General features: G+C 40.6%; 1 protein-coding gene across 1 annotated transcript; it reads left to right on the forward strand.

Moving 5' to 3' along the window:
• The first annotated feature begins 9429 nt into the window (after positions 1 to 9429).
• Positions 9430 to 14270, forward strand: hyal6 (hyaluronoglucosaminidase 6). The gene is made up of 3 exons (XM_076300469.1): positions 9430 to 10356; positions 11286 to 11375; positions 13766 to 14270. Exons 1-3 carry the CDS (start codon positions 9436 to 9438, stop codon positions 14213 to 14215), a joined length of 1461 nt encoding a protein of 486 aa, XP_076156584.1. The 5' UTR covers positions 9430 to 9435; the 3' UTR covers positions 14216 to 14270.
• Positions 14271 to 19313: the final 5043 nt, after the last annotated feature.

Raw genomic sequence — 19313 nt, forward strand, 5'->3', positions numbered from 1 at the left:
GCAATAAGTTCACAACCACAAAGCATATTTTCTGAGTTTCTTTTTAGAAATGGTCAAAATGGTGTACATTTCAGCACTCCATGAAATTATGCAGTAGCCTGTAGCAGAACAACCTGTGTTGGCTTAAGCTAGTCATATTGGTCATTGTAATGGTCATCTATACATGCTATATCTCCCTTTTTCAGGACAGTGTGGGCTACCCATATCTGGGGAAGTAGATGTGATAATGCTTAAATGCAATGTGTTATGACAGCCTTTATATCAAGAACAAAAACATTTGCGTCTCATGATTTTTTCCCTCATATTTTTGCATTCATGGCATTAGGAAACATTATATTATATTAGTATATTATATTATATTAGGCTATATTATAGCATCTGGCAATATAACAAACATGATGGTGGGATACTCTGGCTAAGCAATTTACAGAAATGTTTCTACTGACATACTGTAGGCTAAATAGTTTAGATGAGAATACATTATAATTTTGGCCCAAAGTTGGAGACCATGTAGAAATGTGTTGCAATTTAAAAAAAACAGATTAGGCTACTCGGGAACCGCGTTGTAGTCTACAGATGTATGCGTTATCCTCGTATTCGGCAAGGTCTGCTGTTTATTGTGATATACGGTTCGCCTTGTGTTGAGTTTAGAGTTTGTGCAGAGATGTGTGCAGAATGCAAATATGATTAGGTCTACATTTCATACAAGTTCAATGTTAAGTTTCTCGCGAACCATTTATCACAGCCACTTGGCGTTAATATCATTGGACAGCTTAGATTCCGCTCGTTCACGTGATATCTGTATGATATCTGTGTGACCAGTACACCGCGAGAAATTAAACCTGAACTTGAGATTTTACTGGGCCACGGAAGTTCAATATTAGGCTAGTCTTGCTAATTATTCAGTCTCATATGCCATGTATTTGGCAGGAGATGAAAAATAATTCTAGTGGAATAACAATGGTTGGTGCTGAAGGAGACGGAGCTGAGCTCCGGCAGGGTGTGTTGTGGACCTGAGGAGGCGGAGCTGCGCTCCGGTGCGCTCCGGCCCAATTTAACCTCTGGGTGTAGTGCAGCACAACATTAATATGTTAAAACATTTGACGTTTTCTCAAGAAATTAATTCAGGATTTTCTTGCTTATAAGCTTCAGTACGTTCTCTTTACAACTACACAGGCACATCAGTCATTCATTTTTAATCAGTAAGCATCTTTTTCTATCTCATCAGCTATAGAAATAAGACAGAGGCTATGAGTGTTAGCTCTTTTGTTTTTGTTCATTCATTATGCTTGGATAACAGGCAGACAGTTATGCAACAGACTCAGTGACAAAAATGCATTGTTAGTCTGAAGTAGAGCCATCAGTAGGGAGATCAGAACAGTTCTTGTAATACAATTGCACCAACTCCAAATGGCCACAGGAGGGCACCATCTGTCGGTGTTTGTGTAGGCTTATTTAAGAGTGTGCTTCAGGTGTATTTATGTTATCTTGACTCACTTGATCGTTCCAAGGTAATAATAATAGTTTTGATAACCAGATTATAATTTTACTGCTGTGTACCTTCTATATATCTAGCTTCTCTCCCTCCTTAAAGAAGCACTCCAACTTTTTGAGAAATAATTTTTTCCATCTACCCCAAAGTTAGATAAGAGGATATACTGTATACATACCCTTCTCTTCTGTGTGTGCAATAACCCAATCGGACACCGTTAACCTGTTTTAGCAAAATTCACTGAAAGTGGAACAGAACAGTTAGCCGACAGCTCCCTGGAAGTATGTATCCTATAATCTAGCAAATAAACTAATTTCCCAAAAAGTTGGTGTGTTGGTTGGTCTGTTAGTTCCTTTAAAGCTCTTTTAGATAAGCATTTTGCATTGCACTGCAAGCTCTGGGTTCAGTGTAAAATGGTTGCCACAGCATGCCACAGTCAAAGTTCAACAGTTCAACTGAACAAAGATCAATGGTGCTTGCTCGATCCAGTGACAACCTGTTGCTCGATGCAAGCTATAGGAAATAATGGGTTTCGGAGTGCAGCACATTGGATCTGAAGGCCTCAATAACCTTCACCTTCACCCACTTATCACTCCTTGACGTTCATCCCTTTCACCACTAGATGGCAGCACGCATAACAGGTCTGAAAAGGTCTGAACACCTCTTTTCAGAAATTGTCTTGAGGTTACAGCATTGGAATAGTCTAAAATGATGACAACTTATTGTCTAATTAAAGTGACATTTATTGAGGAGCTCAACGCATTACAGAACACTGCTGCAGAAGATTTGGGGATTATAAGAAAAAAAATACAGAAATAATAGTTGTAAACAATTACTACAATTTAAACAGTAATGCACCATTATAGTGGATGTTTATATCAGTACATAAGGTATTCTTAGAAATTTATTTAGAGATATTCTTCACCAGAACAACTTATCACAAACTGTTTTATACTATTTTATAGTCAGCCGTTTATTATTATTATTATTATTATTATTATTATTATTAATAATAATAATAATAATTTTTCGCTAAATCCAAAAAAAGAGGAATAAACACTCTCTCTGACCCTTTTCAGTGTTTGAAAAAAATATTTTGTTGTTTAATATAGGTCACATTTGGTAGGTCACATTTCCAAAAGGGATGGGTATTGGAAGCCCCTCATAATCCAATTTAATTATAAAACACAGAACTGGACTAAAATGTCATCATTTATAACATACACAGTACAGCTCAGATCTAACATGCTGAAACTGCCTTCCACACAGTTCATAGTTGAGTTCAATAAGATTTTGCCGATTTAAAAAATGTAGTAGGCTAGTACATAATTGCCCTCAATATAGGAGCACAAAACCACACAGTGCTTGTCCCTGTGGCTAGAGGCCATGATGTGTGTTCATATGGCTGTATGTCAAAATGTGTTTGAGAATGTTATAATATCTCAGAAATATTCACCACAAAATGGGCAAAAAGCTGAATAATATAATTTTACCAGCTGTTCTCTTTGCATGTTTTGTTTAAATTGACCCTGTGCTCCTTGGGCCTTTATTGTTTCATAATCATTTGCCTGTGAAACATTTAATCTCAATAAGATGGTACTTTGTTAAATAAAACCAACTGTACAAGACAAAAATGATGATGGTCTTTCCCAATCGGGGAGTTTTTTTCACCACTGCCTCAGGGGTTCTTCCAAGGTGATTTCCAGTTAAAACCAGTAAACTAGTGTTATAACATGTCTGTAAAAGTGACAGCCACATATGCATAGTGAAGCAGCCTATGGTGCCACCCACCACTTATGGCCACTGATGGAGTAAGCACTTTCTGTGTTACCACAGCTGAATATGGTTTTACGTGTGTCTGAGACAAGCAGAATCAGATAAAGGCAGCCAGCAATTGACCAAGATGCTAAGTCACAGATCAGTAATCTGGAAAGAACAGGGAAACCTGCTCTCTAGTCATTTATGAGGAAATACTTTGGCTGTTAGAATGTGCTTAGAGAGCACATGTGTTCCCACCCCCCCCCCACCCCCCACCCCCCACCCCCTAAATCTACCAAAAGGTTGTAAGGTACACTTGCGTGTGGGGATGTTGTTTCCCACCCTCTCGTCTAGTCTAAATGTTTGGATCTCATACCTGATCCTACTTATATAACCGTTAAAGCAGACTTTGTGCGATTTACCTTCTGTTAAAACAATGATATTGCATTTCGAAGGACAAATGGGAACTAGCTGTGTTTTCACAACTGTTCAAACACAAATACGAATTTGAAAATTGTTAGTGGATATAATAGGACCACCAGCTGTTATAATATTCCATAGCATTTCAAAGAGTGCTTTGCAAGCGTTTTGGTGTGAGGCCTTTTAAAGTGATGGTACAGAAAGGCACATAAAATTCCATTTAACTTACGAGTCAAGGTTGTTACTGTTACTGTAAGACCAAGCCCCTTCCCTAATCAGGCCTGCAATATACGTCTTCTGGGTTTATCTGGACTGAACACATTCAGATGTTAATCCTGAGGGTTAACAATTTTTTAATCTGGTCCTCTCCTTTTATATTCTTGAATTGATTTAATCAGATTGACATGCAGTGCTGTTTTTTTATATACCTCTTTCTCATGTTTCATGTCAAATCCTGTCTATGTATACTTATACCCAAATCTTGTAAAGAGAAGAGGCATAAAATGACTTGTTCAGTCCTGCATGATTGACCATACGTCTGATAAAACAAATCTAAATGCAACAGCTTGTGTTTCCTACTACAGCCGGTTTATTGTCACTATCACATTAGCATTGTCACTGTTGCATTTCTTATTCTCTGACTTTTGGATTCCCCATCAGGTGACTACATCTCTCCTCAGCTGCTCCTGCAGACTTATGGACATGTGAGCTGATTAGACAGAAGTATTCCAGCTTTTCCTGCAGATTTCTTCTGCATTCACACCCAAGCAGATAACCATACACTAATTTACCCATGTTCATATGTTAAATAACATTACTTACACTAAGCCAATCAGCAACCAAAAATCATTGAATCCTAGCAGTTTTCCTAGCCCAGGTTATACTGCCTTTATTCTTTTTGCATAAGTTCTAATTTGCATGCATGTATAATTGCATTGCATGACTAAAATGAAGCCAAAGAGAGTAGTGTGAGTGCAATTTTTTCCAACTGAATTGCATCTGAGTCATGGCTCCCTGACAGGGGACCTGTTTGATTGTTGACTGCTGAAAGTGAAGGGAGACTCAGACTGTGTTTGTTGATGCCCTGCTGTGTGTCCTGTGAGCTCTGATGGAGACAGCGTTCCCTCAGGCCAGTGTGTGCCCATCTCCCTCGCCCGAGCTTGGCAGGTCAGTGAGGAGGAGCCATCCAAACAAAGGAGCTCCATGGCCACTCCAAACAAATGTGTCCACCGTGGGAAAGTGGCTCCCAAAGGAGCAGGGCCCCGGGCATCGGCAGAGCCATGCATCCTCCCAGGCAGCGGCTGCCACTATCTCTTTCCGCTGTAGAGCATCCTTGAGGAAACCTGGCAGAGCACAGCGCTACTCCTCTGGATCCGCCTACATCCTCTGGACAACTGGCTCTCACACAGCCACAGGTGGAAAGGTAAGCGCACACTAACAATAAGAATAAGGGAATGAGAGGCTTCGTAAGGCATGCAGTTTGATTGACTTTTAAATTGAATCAATTTAGTTTGATTGAATCTATCAAATATCAAAGCTATTAGGCAGGGTCTATTCAAACCAATTCAAGTTGTAATTTGCAAATGTTTTGGTATTGAAAATAAATTTGAAAGTGTAATCTCTGAATTGCCCATATGAACAGTACAGAATGTTGATACCCTTTTTGTCAATTGTTTGTAACGTCTGTTTGGGAGAGAGGGTTAGAGTAAGCAAGCAATAACCAGAAATAGGTCAACTGACCATATATAATTGCGTATTTGTATAGGATCAACGTTTCAAAGAGGTTTCCATGACAGACACTTTTGTACATACAGTATGATAAAGTCATTAGGTGGTGAAACACGACACGACAGCTGGTCTCAGATGGCTGAAGCATCTCATTAAAAATCAAATAAGGCAGAAAAAAACACTTGACCTGAGGTCACAACTGATTGTTTGTAGATGAACAACCAGCAAGGGTATCTCTGTGTGTGTGTGTGTGTGTGTGTGTGTGTGTGTGTGTGTGTGTGTGTGTGTGTGTGTGTGTGTGTGTGTGAGTGTGTGAGTGTGTGTGTGTGTGTGTGTGTGTAGTGTCCTACTGTATTTGGCCTTTACGTGAGAAAAAAATTTCAGTGCCCTCTCTGGAGTGCCATTTCAAGCCATAATTTCCCTGCTGAAAAAAACAGTTAGAAACCAGCTTATTTTAGCTGGTATTTGCTGGTTTTCTTCCAGCTCTTGCTGGTCTTTGCTGGTGTAGCTGGTTGGGCCACCAGCTGGTCATGCTGGCATGGCCATCTGAGATCTGAGGAAGCTGGTCATGCTGGTGTGACCAGCCAGTCGTGTAGGATACAGCTGGTGTAAGATGGTGGTGACCAGCCAGTCGTGTAGGATACAGCTGGTGTAAGATGGTCATGCTGGTGACCAGCCAGTCGTGTAGGATACAGCTGGTGTAATATGGTCATACTGGTGACCAGCCTGCCAAGCTTGACATTGTTGGTTTAAGATGGTCATGCTGGTTTGCTAGAATGACCAACATAAGCTGGCATGGCCAGTTAAACCAGCAATGTAGACCAGCAACACCAGCTAAAATGACCAGCTTGAGGTGGAACGATAAGCAAAACCAGCTGAATTACCATCGTAAGCTGGGTAAACCAACTGAAGGTATGTTTTCGCTGGTCTAGCAGGTCAACCATCATAGGGTGGTCAAAGAAGCTGGTCAACCAGCAAACCTCACGCTTAGCTCATAATGGTAAAGAGAGATCAAGATCCACATTTTGGATTTTTGTTTCACTTTCTTTACCTGTGAACCCTCACCCCCATTTTCCCAGAGTAGGTCTAGCCTACCAACACCTCAGTCTGTCATGTAACATTATGTTCAGCTAAATATATTTGTTTGGAGAAAGTTAACAATTTTATTATTTTAGTTCACTGTTTGTTTTATCAGAAGGCTTGTCCTACTTTTAGTCTGGATTGCCTAATGACGCAGTGTTCATTTTCATTAAGGATGAACACTATTTCATCCTACTTGATACATTGTAGCTTTTTAAGTGAGGTTGGGGCATGTCGTGATAGGTGCCCTTATTTTGTCTGGGTTTTTTTTTCCGCTCCTGCCCTTCAAACAGTCTGTGTCCGCCCAACATTTTAGCCATTTATAGCAACAAGAACCAATTAATGAGAACTGAAATGCTGCCAAGCTCACCATTTTCCTAAATTAATTGGCTTCTAACTGATATCCAAAGCACATGCCAATACCACTGGCACCTCAAGGTTGACCCACAGGACATTTTAGAATCATGCTGTAGTCGTGGTACAGAGACATAGCTGAGCTTACACTTAATTGTATATGTGCACATACAAGCATGGAAGTGGTCTCTCACATAAGGTCAAGAGGACATACAAACAAGAATGCACACACTTGAACAAGCATTGGCACACACACACACACACACACACACACAATCAAAAACATGCAGGGGGACTTTTTAATGCATTTTACAAGAAGAGTGAACTCCTCTCGCCAAATGCTGACTTAACCAAATGTCCTGTCCAAGGTCAACAACAGATGATTCATTTCTTCTAACCAACGCTGTGGGAGGTACTGAGGTCTCACTTTAGATGTCAATTTCATGTGGCTGATTAGTCTGTTCACCTCACGCGGGTCTGAACACACAGTAAACACAACATGACCTAAATGCACATTTTCGGGAAAACCTCAGAATTAGTTGAGGTATTGACATTATGAGTGCAATGTGTTTTCTCTCATTTTGTCATGTGAAATGTTTGTTTCATAATGTGAAACAAACATTTCTAGTCATATGTGATAATGACTTATTAGTATAATATAATATATAAATTACTATACGTGTGACTGTAGTTTATGACAGAATTATTGATCCAATAGAATTCCCCGCTAGGAGTAATTGGAGATCGGTCTAGTGATCTTTAAGGGATGATGTGAAAAGCAGAGTTATTGCTGAAGAAGAAAAGTGATTAAAATTTAATGAAAGGAGAACCTGAAAAAAACATGTTTGTGAACAAATGCTTTTGTGAGTATAGTATGCAGAAACACCATATGGATTATATATTAAGCACTATTATACATAATTAGAAGATTTCCTTTTGAAAGTATGATTCATTGAGTCGTAAGTTGATTATCTCCCACAGCACAAAGTCACAGAAAAGAGTTTCCGAGATTCAGACCACAGAGTTCATCTCCCAGTTCATATGGTTTCAATCAGTTCAGCTTGGCTTAAATGTAACTTCAATAGTTTAGACTTTTGGTGGAAAATGCAACTTCAAACAGGGAGGTTTTGTCAGTTTGTCTCAGACATTGTTTTTTGGGGGGTCTTTTTTGTGGCAAACATGGTGGATGGTTATGGTTTGAGGAGATGACTTCAGCACTCTTGTTGCTTTTGGGCAAGGCTTTGACTTTCTTGACCATTGCACTGGCACAATACACTGTAAGACATCAAACTGTGCCTACATCCGTATGCTATTAACATTTAGACACGTCAAATCTTTGACTTTAATATCCATATTACCACTGTGCCAGATATTATCAGTGGAAGCTTATGTTGAACATATATGAGACTTTAATATTCAGAATATTCAGCAACTATCTCTCACTATTATTTAAAAAAAAATCAGTATGACATATATGTTTCATAAATGCAGCTGTGCACATTTAAGCATCTACTTCAGCTCTGAGAAACAGAACCAAGTTGAAAGGCAAAAGAGAGCACTTCTGTGCCGATTCTCTGCTCCGTGTGAGTGGTTTTCCTAGCCTACTCAGGGCTTTGTGGTGAGTGGAAATTGCTGCTGATTTTCCATGTCTCTCCTAGTGGCAACCACTGTGGCCAAATATCCTGAGAATGAGAGCCATGGTTTCCCTGTGATGGGCTCCATGATTATCCAACATAGAACAGAATAGGCCTTAATACTGGGGGGGTCTGGCTGGAGGGGACGCGCAGTCGTTTTGTATATGAGAAGATCAGCGTCTGACTCTAACGAGCAGTCAGACAAAGGAAATGACAACATTTATAATGGTGTTTGTAGTACTACTCTTTTTAGCCCCAATAAAACTTAACTAAGCTTATAATACTGTTTCTGCTACATGGCGACTATCAATGCTGATGACAACAGCAACAACAATAAGAAAAATTATAATAATGATCATCACTTTGTCATTTATTCATCCATTTTGCATCATAAACTTGGAAATCATAAATATCCAAATTATCATCAAGACCTCTCCAAAAAACTGTATATTACATACACAACCGGTCAAAAGTTTAGGGTCACTTAGAAATTGCCATTCCACTCCATTATAGACAGAGTACCATGCATGAAAGTACATAATGTAATCTGAAAACTGCTACCCTGATTAAAACAAAACAATGCAACTGATCTCCGCTGGTATTCTGTCTATAATGGTGTGGAATGGACATTTCGAAGTGACCCCAAACTTTTGACCGGTAGTGTATGTTTATTCCATTGTACATGTTATGTCAGAAATGAGGGTAAATTCACGCAGCTGGTCAGGGAAAGCACAATGGCGGTAACACTGAGAATAGAGCAGCATTGTCCCGTGGAATCTGGAGCAGGACAGCTCAATGAGCCTCACTCCCTTTTCTGTGTTGGCGGCCCTTTTGATTATCCCTGCCAAGTGAACCCTGTAATGTGTTCACTAGTGTACGCCTGCTCTCATGCTTCTCCTCTGCTGTCTGCTTGTCTTGCATGGTGCTCTGGATGGGATGCGCTAGCTGACCCATGCCCCCCCCAGTGTGATGAGGCTGACCGGCTGGGTTGTTGTATGCTGGCTTGCCCACGTGGGCGTGCTGCTGGGAGAGCAGCTGAAACAGGCCCGAGCCCCGCTGCTGCCCCATCGGCCGTTTGTGGTCGTGTGGAACGCCCCTACGGAGTCGTGCCGCCTGCGCTTCAAGGTGGACCTCGATCTGAGCGTCTTTGACATAGTGGCTAATCACAACGAGACTCTGAGCGGCCCCAACGTCACCATCTTCTACCACAGCCACCTGGGCTACTACCCGTACTACACCAGTGCCGGGGTGCCCGTCAACGGCGGCCTCCCGCAAAACCAGAGTCTCACCAAGCACCTGAGCAAAGCTCGCGCCGACATCGACAAGCTCATCCCCTTTAAGGACTTCCGCGGCCTGGGCGTCATCGACTGGGAGAACTGGCGCCCCCAGTGGGTGCGCAACTGGGGCTCCAAGGACATCTACCGGAACAAGTCCAAGGAGCTGACCCGCAGGACCCACCCCAACTGGCCCCAGAGCAAGGTGGAGCACGAGGCCAAGGAGCTGTTCGAGCGGGCCGGCCAGGCCTTCATGAACACCACGCTGCAGCTGGCCGAGAGCAGGCGGCCGCACGGCCTCTGGGGCTTCTACTTGTTCCCCGACTGCTACAACTACGGCTACAAGCAGCACCCGCAGCGCTACACGGGCGAGTGCCCCAACGTGGAGCATGTGCGCAACGACCACCTCATGTGGCTCTGGAGGGAAAGCACTGCCCTCTACCCCTCCATCTACCTGGACTACGAACTCAAGTCCTCACCCAACACGGTCAAGTTTGTGCACTATCGTGTTAAGGAGGCCATGAGGATTGCTTCAATCGCACGCAATGACTTCACCCTGCCTGTGTTTGTCTACTCTAGGCCCTTCTATGCCTATACATTTGTTGTCCTCACTGAGGTAGGGTTGTTTAAAATAGTAATATTCTTATATTATATATAATATATCTTGCTTGGGACTAAATCTTCACAATAATGTATAGCTTCAAGCAAAATGCTGTCTTGTTTTTATTGAAAATGTAGACTATCACATTGAAATTTTCCAGACCACCTAATCTTGAATGTCTACCCAGACATGGCCTACGCCTACATTGACTTTGGCCCACCACGGGGAGAGGTCTGACTGACAACCTCTGCTGTAAAATCTGCAACTCCTTAAAACTATCAAGTTTCAGGTGCCTCCCTGGACTGGGAGAAACACTCAGCTGTCATGCAGCTATGAGAGGAATGCCGTGATATACGGCAGGAGAGCATATTTACCCAGAACATTTTGTAAAGTGGAGGTGTATGTTGTCCAGACCACTTCAGAATGTTCATTATGCAAGGCTGAGGGCTTTTGAAAGGATAGGGTGTCATAATTACTGTCACATGTTGGCGGCTACAGTACAGCTGTGTAAACTCTCCCACCAACCAATTGATTTCATGATGCTTTTACATGTTCTGTTTTTATTTTTGCCACTGTTCATGTGTTTAAGATAGATATATACAGTAGATAGATAGATAGATAGATTACTTTGTTCATCCCCAAAGGGGTGTAAGGTGTTTGATATTGTACATCATTATGAATTTCAGGTTTTCTTATGACAAAACTCTAAATGATTTCCATGGTTAGTGACCTAACATAATTGTAATCAAACAGCTGAGTGAATATAATGTCTGTAATGTCACATGTTACACTGTGCTACTACACATCATTAGATTTGTATTGATTTTAGAGCTTGCTTGCAACATTAACTCTAGACAAATACAAAAACTCTTTCATGTAACTATTATGGAAACAGTGAAAGTGCCCCCACACCTGCTTCTACTAAACTGTGGTTGTTTTCCCAGAGTGACCTGGTCCACACCATTGGAGAAAGTGCAGCTTTGGGAGCTTCAGGAGTCGTCCTCTGGGGCTCCTCAGAGTACGCCAGATCTGAGGTATGAACATACCAACTCAACATAGTCCAAGTTAGTCACAATCTACTCAGACCAGTTCAGATGTGTTCATTGTGGCACGTGCAGTATGCATATTGCTGTCCAATACACGGGATGTCAATAGATAAACAGTAATAGTCAGTACTGATCTGTTTCTTAATCAGTTCACAAAACATGTTCTCCTTCAAAAATAACATTATCATTCATTATTCAAATCACTATTTTCCATGTTGAACTTATCAAGTTAAAAATACTAATGCCCACTTGCCAGTTTTGTACTGTAGAGTCCTGAAATGAGGAGGCATTCATAGTAGTTGTTGACGAGCTATTCTTTTCCGTTTGCAAAAACAACAGATTATAGTAATAGTATAGTAATGGTTAAACATGACTTTTTGGCAACTATATTGACATTATTCTCGAGAAGCTGCTTACTTGGCAAGTTTCACTAATGACCTTGTATAAACAAAATTATGAGACTTGTGGATTTTTGACTGTCAGTTGTACATGGAAGACATTCCACTGAATTTAGTAAATCATTCGGACACAGAAGACTTTTCTCATAAATTCTACATTGCTTTTGGCTTGGGTTTTGAGTAGCTGCATTGTGTGTTGGTGTGGGATTTCTGTTGGATGGGTCTTGATTGTCGCACATTAGCATTTTTAACATTTTTAACAGCAGCAAAACACATTCCCATGGAGAGGCAGAGACAGAATATGAACAACAGAATCTGCAGATTCTTTCCCACATGGTTTCCCAGATACCAGGTGACAGTGATCCATATCAGATTATGGCCAGATCTGTTTCTTAGCAGTTGTGCTTGTACACATATGTGCACATTTCAGTAGAAGTACAGACAACAACGTATAAGGTCAAATATGTCTGATGCTACTGTATATTGTACAATCCATCCAAAAACGTTTTTACAGAATATTCCATTAATGATGATTATATTCAATGTTTTGATGATTATATTCAAGTTGTTTACAATCAAAGTAAAATGGTACATTTTAAAGTGCATTTAAAGGAGTGTAGCATTCCTAAGCTTTGCCAAATAGTTACTTGACACATACATTGTCTCTACAAGTTGGCAGAATGTTGAATACTGTACTTGCAAGCTAAAGATACTTTCCACTGAAATGTCATCATACAGAACTCCTGAAATAGGCCTTTTCCCAGTGTCACTGTGGCTGATGACACTCTGTGTGGACTTTGTCTGATGGGGATATGACAGTGGCTGCTTTGTAAGGATACATGCTTATTTTGTGGGCTAGGATTCTTCCTGTTTACAAAAAGCACGAGGGACAGAGAAAGGGAGAGAGGAGAGAGAGAGAGAGTTACATATTTAAAGTGACTTTGAGTGCATGGACTGCTCCACATTCACCATATGGCAATAGTTACCTCTATGAAAGGAAGCCACCAGTCTTTTGTGTACCCACTAGTCGTTTGCAAGAAAATATGGTACTATTAGAATTTTCCTGGATTTTGTCCAGCTACAATTTCTGTAAGCACTAGTGTTGAGACTCTAAGAGAAGACTTACTTCTGGGGATTTATGAAATTGTCTGGTATGTTTTGATATAACATTTTCAAAAGGTGAAAATCATTAAAAGGCTGAATCTCTGAGCTAACTTGGTGGCAGTGATGTGATAATTATCAGGAACTAAAGACAAATGAAAATGGTGTTAGTTGGAATGGAAGGAACATTGCAGATTGCACAACAGCAGGTTCTGAAATGTTGATGATAAAAGTCTGACACACTAACCAAGTTATAATCTCAGATACATAAATACAACTGAATAAATATGAAAGTTGCATTTTCTACCAGTTTGGTTTGCCAGCCAAGAAAGGTGAACAGGAGCATCACATCAAAACAAACCCATCTCGCCAGTTACTTGCTCATATTCCTCAAAGGCCAAAATACCAATGAATGCCAAAAACCTTGGAGCAGACCGCACATGTTGGGTCATGACAAACACGCTGTCTCTCCTTGAGCATGTGAGCAAGAGTCAAATTGGCTGTAGAGTTAAATTGTGTACGCAAATCACTGCTGTTTATGCTATCACCAAACAAAGTAGGATTATGTAACAACAAGGAGCCGTTATCTCTTGGTCACCAGCCGAAGTTTTTTCTGCTATCATTATGTGTGCCTGATGCAAACAGACCTCTGAAGAACGTCCTTTTCTGATTCCATCTAATTGTAGTAACATGTACAAATGACTCTGTTACTTACAAAGCTCTCAAAACATAGCCCTCAATTTGTGGTTATGTGAGCACACCTCTATAGCCATAGCAGTAATTCAAATGCGCAAGATATCTGTTTCCACTATTGCTTTCGAATATGTGTAAAAACCCTGAAAGAACCTCAACTATACTGTTTTCTGCATTTAAATACAGAGGAACTGCCTGACAGTGAAGAAATACATTGACGGTCCCCTTGGCCATTATGTCATTAACGTGACATCTGCCGCCAAGTTGTGCAGCAAAGCTCTGTGCAAGAAGAATGGCAAGTGTGTACGGAAGAGCCTGGACTCTGGGGCCCTCCTGCACCTGAACCCACGCTTCTTCCACATCCACCGCAGCCCAGGTGCCCGCGGCCCGCGCTTCCACGTCAGTGGCCACCTCAACAACCACGACATCCTGGACATGAAGCACAAGTTCACCTGCCAGTGCTACCAGGGGTGGACAGGAATCTACTGCGAGATGCCGCAGACATCTGGCCTGCAGCCAGCGCCCGCAGACGGCCTCCTGGGTGACCTGCTGTTTGCTCTTTCCATGCACTTCTCCTGTCTGTCCATCATCATGTTCCTCAGCCTCTGCCTGATCATCAAGTGCCTAATACTGTAGACAAGTACTGTAGGTGGACAAGAAACTCAAGAGAGAACATTTTGATGTGATCATTTAAAAAGTCTTCTACAGGGGGCAGAGTTTGAGAGACAGAGAAACTCAATAGTTACTTACTCAGTCACTTACTTACTCAGTGCTCACTGCATTTATCAACATTGCCTAACATCATGTAAAATGTAAAAACCTGAGAGAAGTATTGAGCAATTAATGATAACCTAATAATATTATTACTACCATGACTTTTCTGTACAGATCTTTTTCAAATATTCTGCTATGAAAATAATGTTCAAATAAATGATGCTTATAAATCAACCCGAATGTTTTCTGCCTGTAGGTTGTACCAGATGTCTGAACCCTATCAATTCACAATTGTGAATACTAATACAATACTTCCCTAAGTATTGCATCATAACTGTAGACAATAACTGTTAGCCTGACGTAGCCAGACTCAATTCTATTCAGAATTTGAGTCTGGTACCGCTCCATTGGGATGCGATTATAGGGCGTGTTTCCAAACGGGGATAAATGCCTCTGAAAGCAATATTATTAGATAAACCTAACCAATCAAGGTATTGAACCCTCTATACGCATTATGATCTGAATGGGGAAAAACATTTTGTAATGTTTTTCCTGCTTAAAAATAGTCACTACATATTCGAGGCACGATTGGATACTTCCGCTGAGTCACATCAGGATTTACCCGGACCGGGTCCAGAAAGTTGCATATTCGTTTTTTCCACGGAGAAGCAATAGGGGGAGACGAAGCACCCACCAAACGATCCAGAAAGTGTTGTAGAACCATCAGAACGACTCTCAACCTGCATAATTAAGGTCATTTTTGCTAAAATTGTTGCATAGTGCTTCTTTAAATGAAATTTGTTTATTAAAATTAAAAGTAGTAAAAATCATTACAATAAGTAAAAAATCCCCTACATTCCCTCAATTCTATCACGTATGGCCTATTCTGATTCCATAACGGTACAATGTTGCCTGTGGGCAACATGCAGATTTTTGCTATTTTTCAAAATATACATTATTTTATATACATAAAAATGATTGAAAATACATCTTTATCAATGAAGGTTGTCAATTTTTTTGAAGAATGTAAACTTGAGGGAAATTAGTGAAATTCACACTTTTCTAGGGAGAATATATGATACCCAGCCAAACGTGTGCATCTGCTGAAAGAAGGGTCAAAATAGCCGCCTGTGGGGCATGTGACCACTATTTAGCATTTTCATTGGTTAGTATTGAGTTGTCCAGTTCTTAAAGAGGTATTTTATTTCAACATGGCAAAATAGGCTATGTTGCCTACAGGTAACACAGTACCATAGAGGGTGAAATATGTGAATCCTGTTGGAAGAACAGCCAAAACATCCTTCTCCTGCAACAAATAACCACAAATAACAAAAGTTATTGCTCTATCAATTTCTTGTTAAACAGATTTGATAGCAATAGTTCTCAAAATCTAAGTTCTCTAGCGACAGGCTTTTCAAACAATATCAACTCAAGCGCACTCAGGCGATGTACTAAACACCATTATCTTATCCATCATTGTAAAAAGCCCGCCCAGACGATTTGATTGGTAGAACAGATCCGGTGCGGGCATAGAGGCTTCTTAATGGAGCGAGTCCAGACCGAATTTCCAGACCTTACATTTTGTGGGCTGGGTAAATTCAGGTTGGCTTCTAGGCTAATCGACTGCATGAATACCTGGTTTGCTTTTAACTCCACTTTTTTGCTGGCCCTGGTCAGGAGTTCATTTCAGAAAAAAAATATGCAAAAGGTAAATACGCACATGTTAAAAATATCCATTTATAATCACAACTACTAAAGATAAATGACATATTGACTTACTCATTGAATATGTACAAGCTAAAAATACTCACATATCTGATTAACCATGTCAGTAATAGTCCAGTTTTAACATTTTTAAATATTACTATTTTCAAGCCATTTCCCAGAAGTCTTTTGAAAGGGAATGAAAATCACAGGTGCTGAGTTTTTTTACTCTGTACTGTGTGGGTGGAAATGGAGGAGGATGTGGTGCATATCCTGAGTGAATGCCACATTTTTCCACACAACATACTTCTCATATCAGATGCATTTATGGGGTTTTGAATGCATTACTGGACCTGAGACTAGGTGTGTACCAGAGACTGGAGAACAAAAGGCACGCAGAAGTTATTCTGGCAGCGGACTGATCACCACAACAAAGGGCCCATCCATACAAATAAACCTGTGGCTGGCTCCTGAAAGAAAAGAATTCCTCATGTTTGATGGGATCCAAATGAAAGTGTCCAACACAAACAGAGACAGTGTAATGGACACTCTTGACGATTAAAGAAAATCAAAGATATTATCAGAATGTGGCTCCACATATTTTTGTGGTGAACATGTAACTGAAACAAAATAGTGACAGAGTCATTAATCTTTGAAACTGCTGATCCACCTAAACTGTGTAAAAGAGAAGGTTTTCAAATTGTCTTTGCCATGCAACAAAATAGTATTATTAAAACAAAAGCCATTCTGAGGCCCTCTCTGTCTGTGGATGAAAATAGAATTTATTAGATCTTTGTGAGCTTCAGGTTACAAAGACAATCACATATGAATGTTTTGATGTGTCCAAGAGAGGCGCTACAGCATGTGGACCCATTCCAAAGGGTGCTTTTGATAAATAAATGTTGAAGTAGCACTAGAAAAGAAAAGCCTGAGAAGCCGCCTATATATAATCTAAGAACAGCTCTTAGGGCGATGTCACAAATTACAGTATACGATTTAAAGAAATTAGTTAGGAACTGGATGTAGCTTTGCTATGTGTCATCTGTGTTGCTGGTGTCAGCTCTAAGGTAGTTTGCATGCTTTAGACCAAAATTCTGTAGCCCTTACACCTCAGACAAAAATAAACAAATAAGCTACAGACAAAAATGTTGCTTCATTCACAGTACTTACACAATATTCAATGAGAAATATAAGTAAGGAAGAAATGCAAATGGTATGAAACACTAGAGGTCAAGCAGAAATGCACTGCTCTCCTGCTACTCCTACAAGAATGAAAATCTGAAAAAGTAACTCTGCACACTGTTCACTCATGCATGCTTCACTCACCTCCAAGTAAAAGTGTAAGTGGTGGTATGTAATGCCTTCATCTCTCTTCTCCTCTCTCAGCTCTCCTTCTCTCTTTTTCCTTTCCAGTTTATCATCTGTGTTGTGTGTGTATAGCATATTTGTGGTTTCTGCTATACTGATCTGCTTGTACTCATCTGAACCGGTGGGAAAGGATTGGTACATACTTTCATGGTTCCAGACACAAACAATTTACATGCAGTAAACACAAACATACGCACGCGCATGCACACACACACACACACACACACACACACACACATACACACAGAGACACAAACACACAAACAGCCAGTGACGCAAGTAGAGTTTGTGGAAGTCACCCTCTGTCTCCAGTTCACCTCTGGTTTTCCAGGGACACCACTTGTGACTATTCAAGTGCATCCAACCAACACATCTGGGTTGTGTTGAGGTGCTTGTGCTTCAGTAACATTTTGTGGAACTCTAGATGGGTTCACGATGTATTTACAATTTGAAAGATTGAATCCAAAAACAAGTTACACTTCCTTGCCATACTTTGATATGCGTACTTCAAAGCGTGAAATAACAGAAAAGGGGGGAAATTCTGTGAGGGTTGGACGGAACATTGTTTTTAGCTGCAGATGTTTAGATCATTTTCCAGAATTGCTCAAACCAGGAAATTAGGAAAATTGCTGCAGAGCCATACAGTAAAGTTGAAGCCCTTGCTCCAAGGTACAAAGGCTTCTGAAAACAGAGAGGTCATCGTGCGCCAACCTGAAGGGAATATTAGCACAACATGAAAACCATTTCTCCTAGGTCGTGGTGAGAGCAAAGCAGACCTCCCAGTTTCAATCAGGAAATGTGGTTTTGGGGAAAAAAGAACAAGATGTAGATGGCCACCCTCCCAACAGCCTGTAACCAACAGCACATGATGAACTCAGAATTTTACTGTTATGAGAACTACATGTGTGATCCAAAATTGCAATGTCCATGGTAGGAATTTGTGTCAGATACTCTGTTCTCTCTCTTGCTCTCTCTTGCTCTCTCTCTCTCTGTCTCTTTCTCTCTCTCTGTCTTTCTCTCTCGACTTTCCTATTGAGATGTGTGTTTGTTATTACATAACCCCTACGGTAGTACCGGTAGATTGAAAAGAATCATTACATTTCCTGGTTTTGCAAAACTTCCCAAACATTCAATTTATTATGTTTCACATTGCATCTGATGAGTGTGACCACACGGTATAATGAAAACCCTTAAACAACAGTTCACTGTTAATGTTTTGCAATGATCATTCCTTTCTCATATTCAGCGGGTGAAGAAATAAGGAGACACAGTTTTGGTAGATGACTGCACCACAGTTGAAAACCCCTAGAGCAGACTTGGATCACCTCAATGTTCTGAGGTTTGAGGGCTGGCGGCTTTGGCTTTGCTTCACCAACCCTCTCAGGGTCTTCCAGTGCTAATGTAAAATATCTGCAGAGCTTGGATTAGAGCCTGGCTCGTCCGAACTCATCTCATTACTCCCAGTTTCAGTCTCCTTTTAGACTCTCAACTACAAAAACTGATTCTTTGGTGCTAAATTCCTTTTCTAGTATGTTACTTACCATCTCAATCTTTATACATCTTTCTGTGTCCTTCCCTGCAGAACTACAAGGGGTTGAATGTTGTGGTGAGAGCGTCTTCTAGAGAGGTTAGAGGCCAATGTGGTTTCCTTCCTGTCAGGAGTTTTTTCACTCAAACATCCCTTCCTGCTTTCCTGAACTGTACAAAATCAGACTTACAACATTCAGATGTGTAAAAGGACTGACAAAAAAGAAAATGGGCAGACGTCTGACATATCTTCTGCCTTAGTTGATATGGGGCTTTTAAAAAAAAAAGTATTTGAAGATATTTGAATTCAAAATAGAACAGACAATAAACACATTGTGTGATAATTGCATGCTTAGGCATTACATCATCTCTGGCTAGACTTGTTAGTAGTATCTGTGGGAGTCACCATGATGATAACAAT

Source organism: Alosa pseudoharengus, unplaced genomic scaffold, assembly GCF_046254945.1.
Source record: "Alosa pseudoharengus isolate Yale_2024_CS ecotype anadromous, Long Island Sound unplaced genomic scaffold, YU_APseudo_1.1 YU_APseudo_1.1_scf_10, whole genome shotgun sequence".
Classification (NCBI taxonomy): Eukaryota; Metazoa; Chordata; class Actinopteri; order Clupeiformes; family Clupeidae; genus Alosa; species Alosa pseudoharengus.

Excerpts from the sequence above, each read along its gene's own strand:
- hyal6 (XM_076300469.1), top strand. The coding sequence starts at position 9,436 with ATGAGGCTGACCGGCTGGGTTGTTGTATGCTGGCTTGCCCACGTGGGC. Across the intron at positions 10,357-11,285 it reads CATTTGTTGTCCTCACTGAG|AGTGACCTGGTCCACACCAT; the intron begins GTAGGGTTGTTT and ends TTGTTTTCCCAG. Across the intron at positions 11,376-13,765 it reads CAGAGTACGCCAGATCTGAG|AGGAACTGCCTGACAGTGAA; the intron begins GTATGAACATAC and ends ATTTAAATACAG.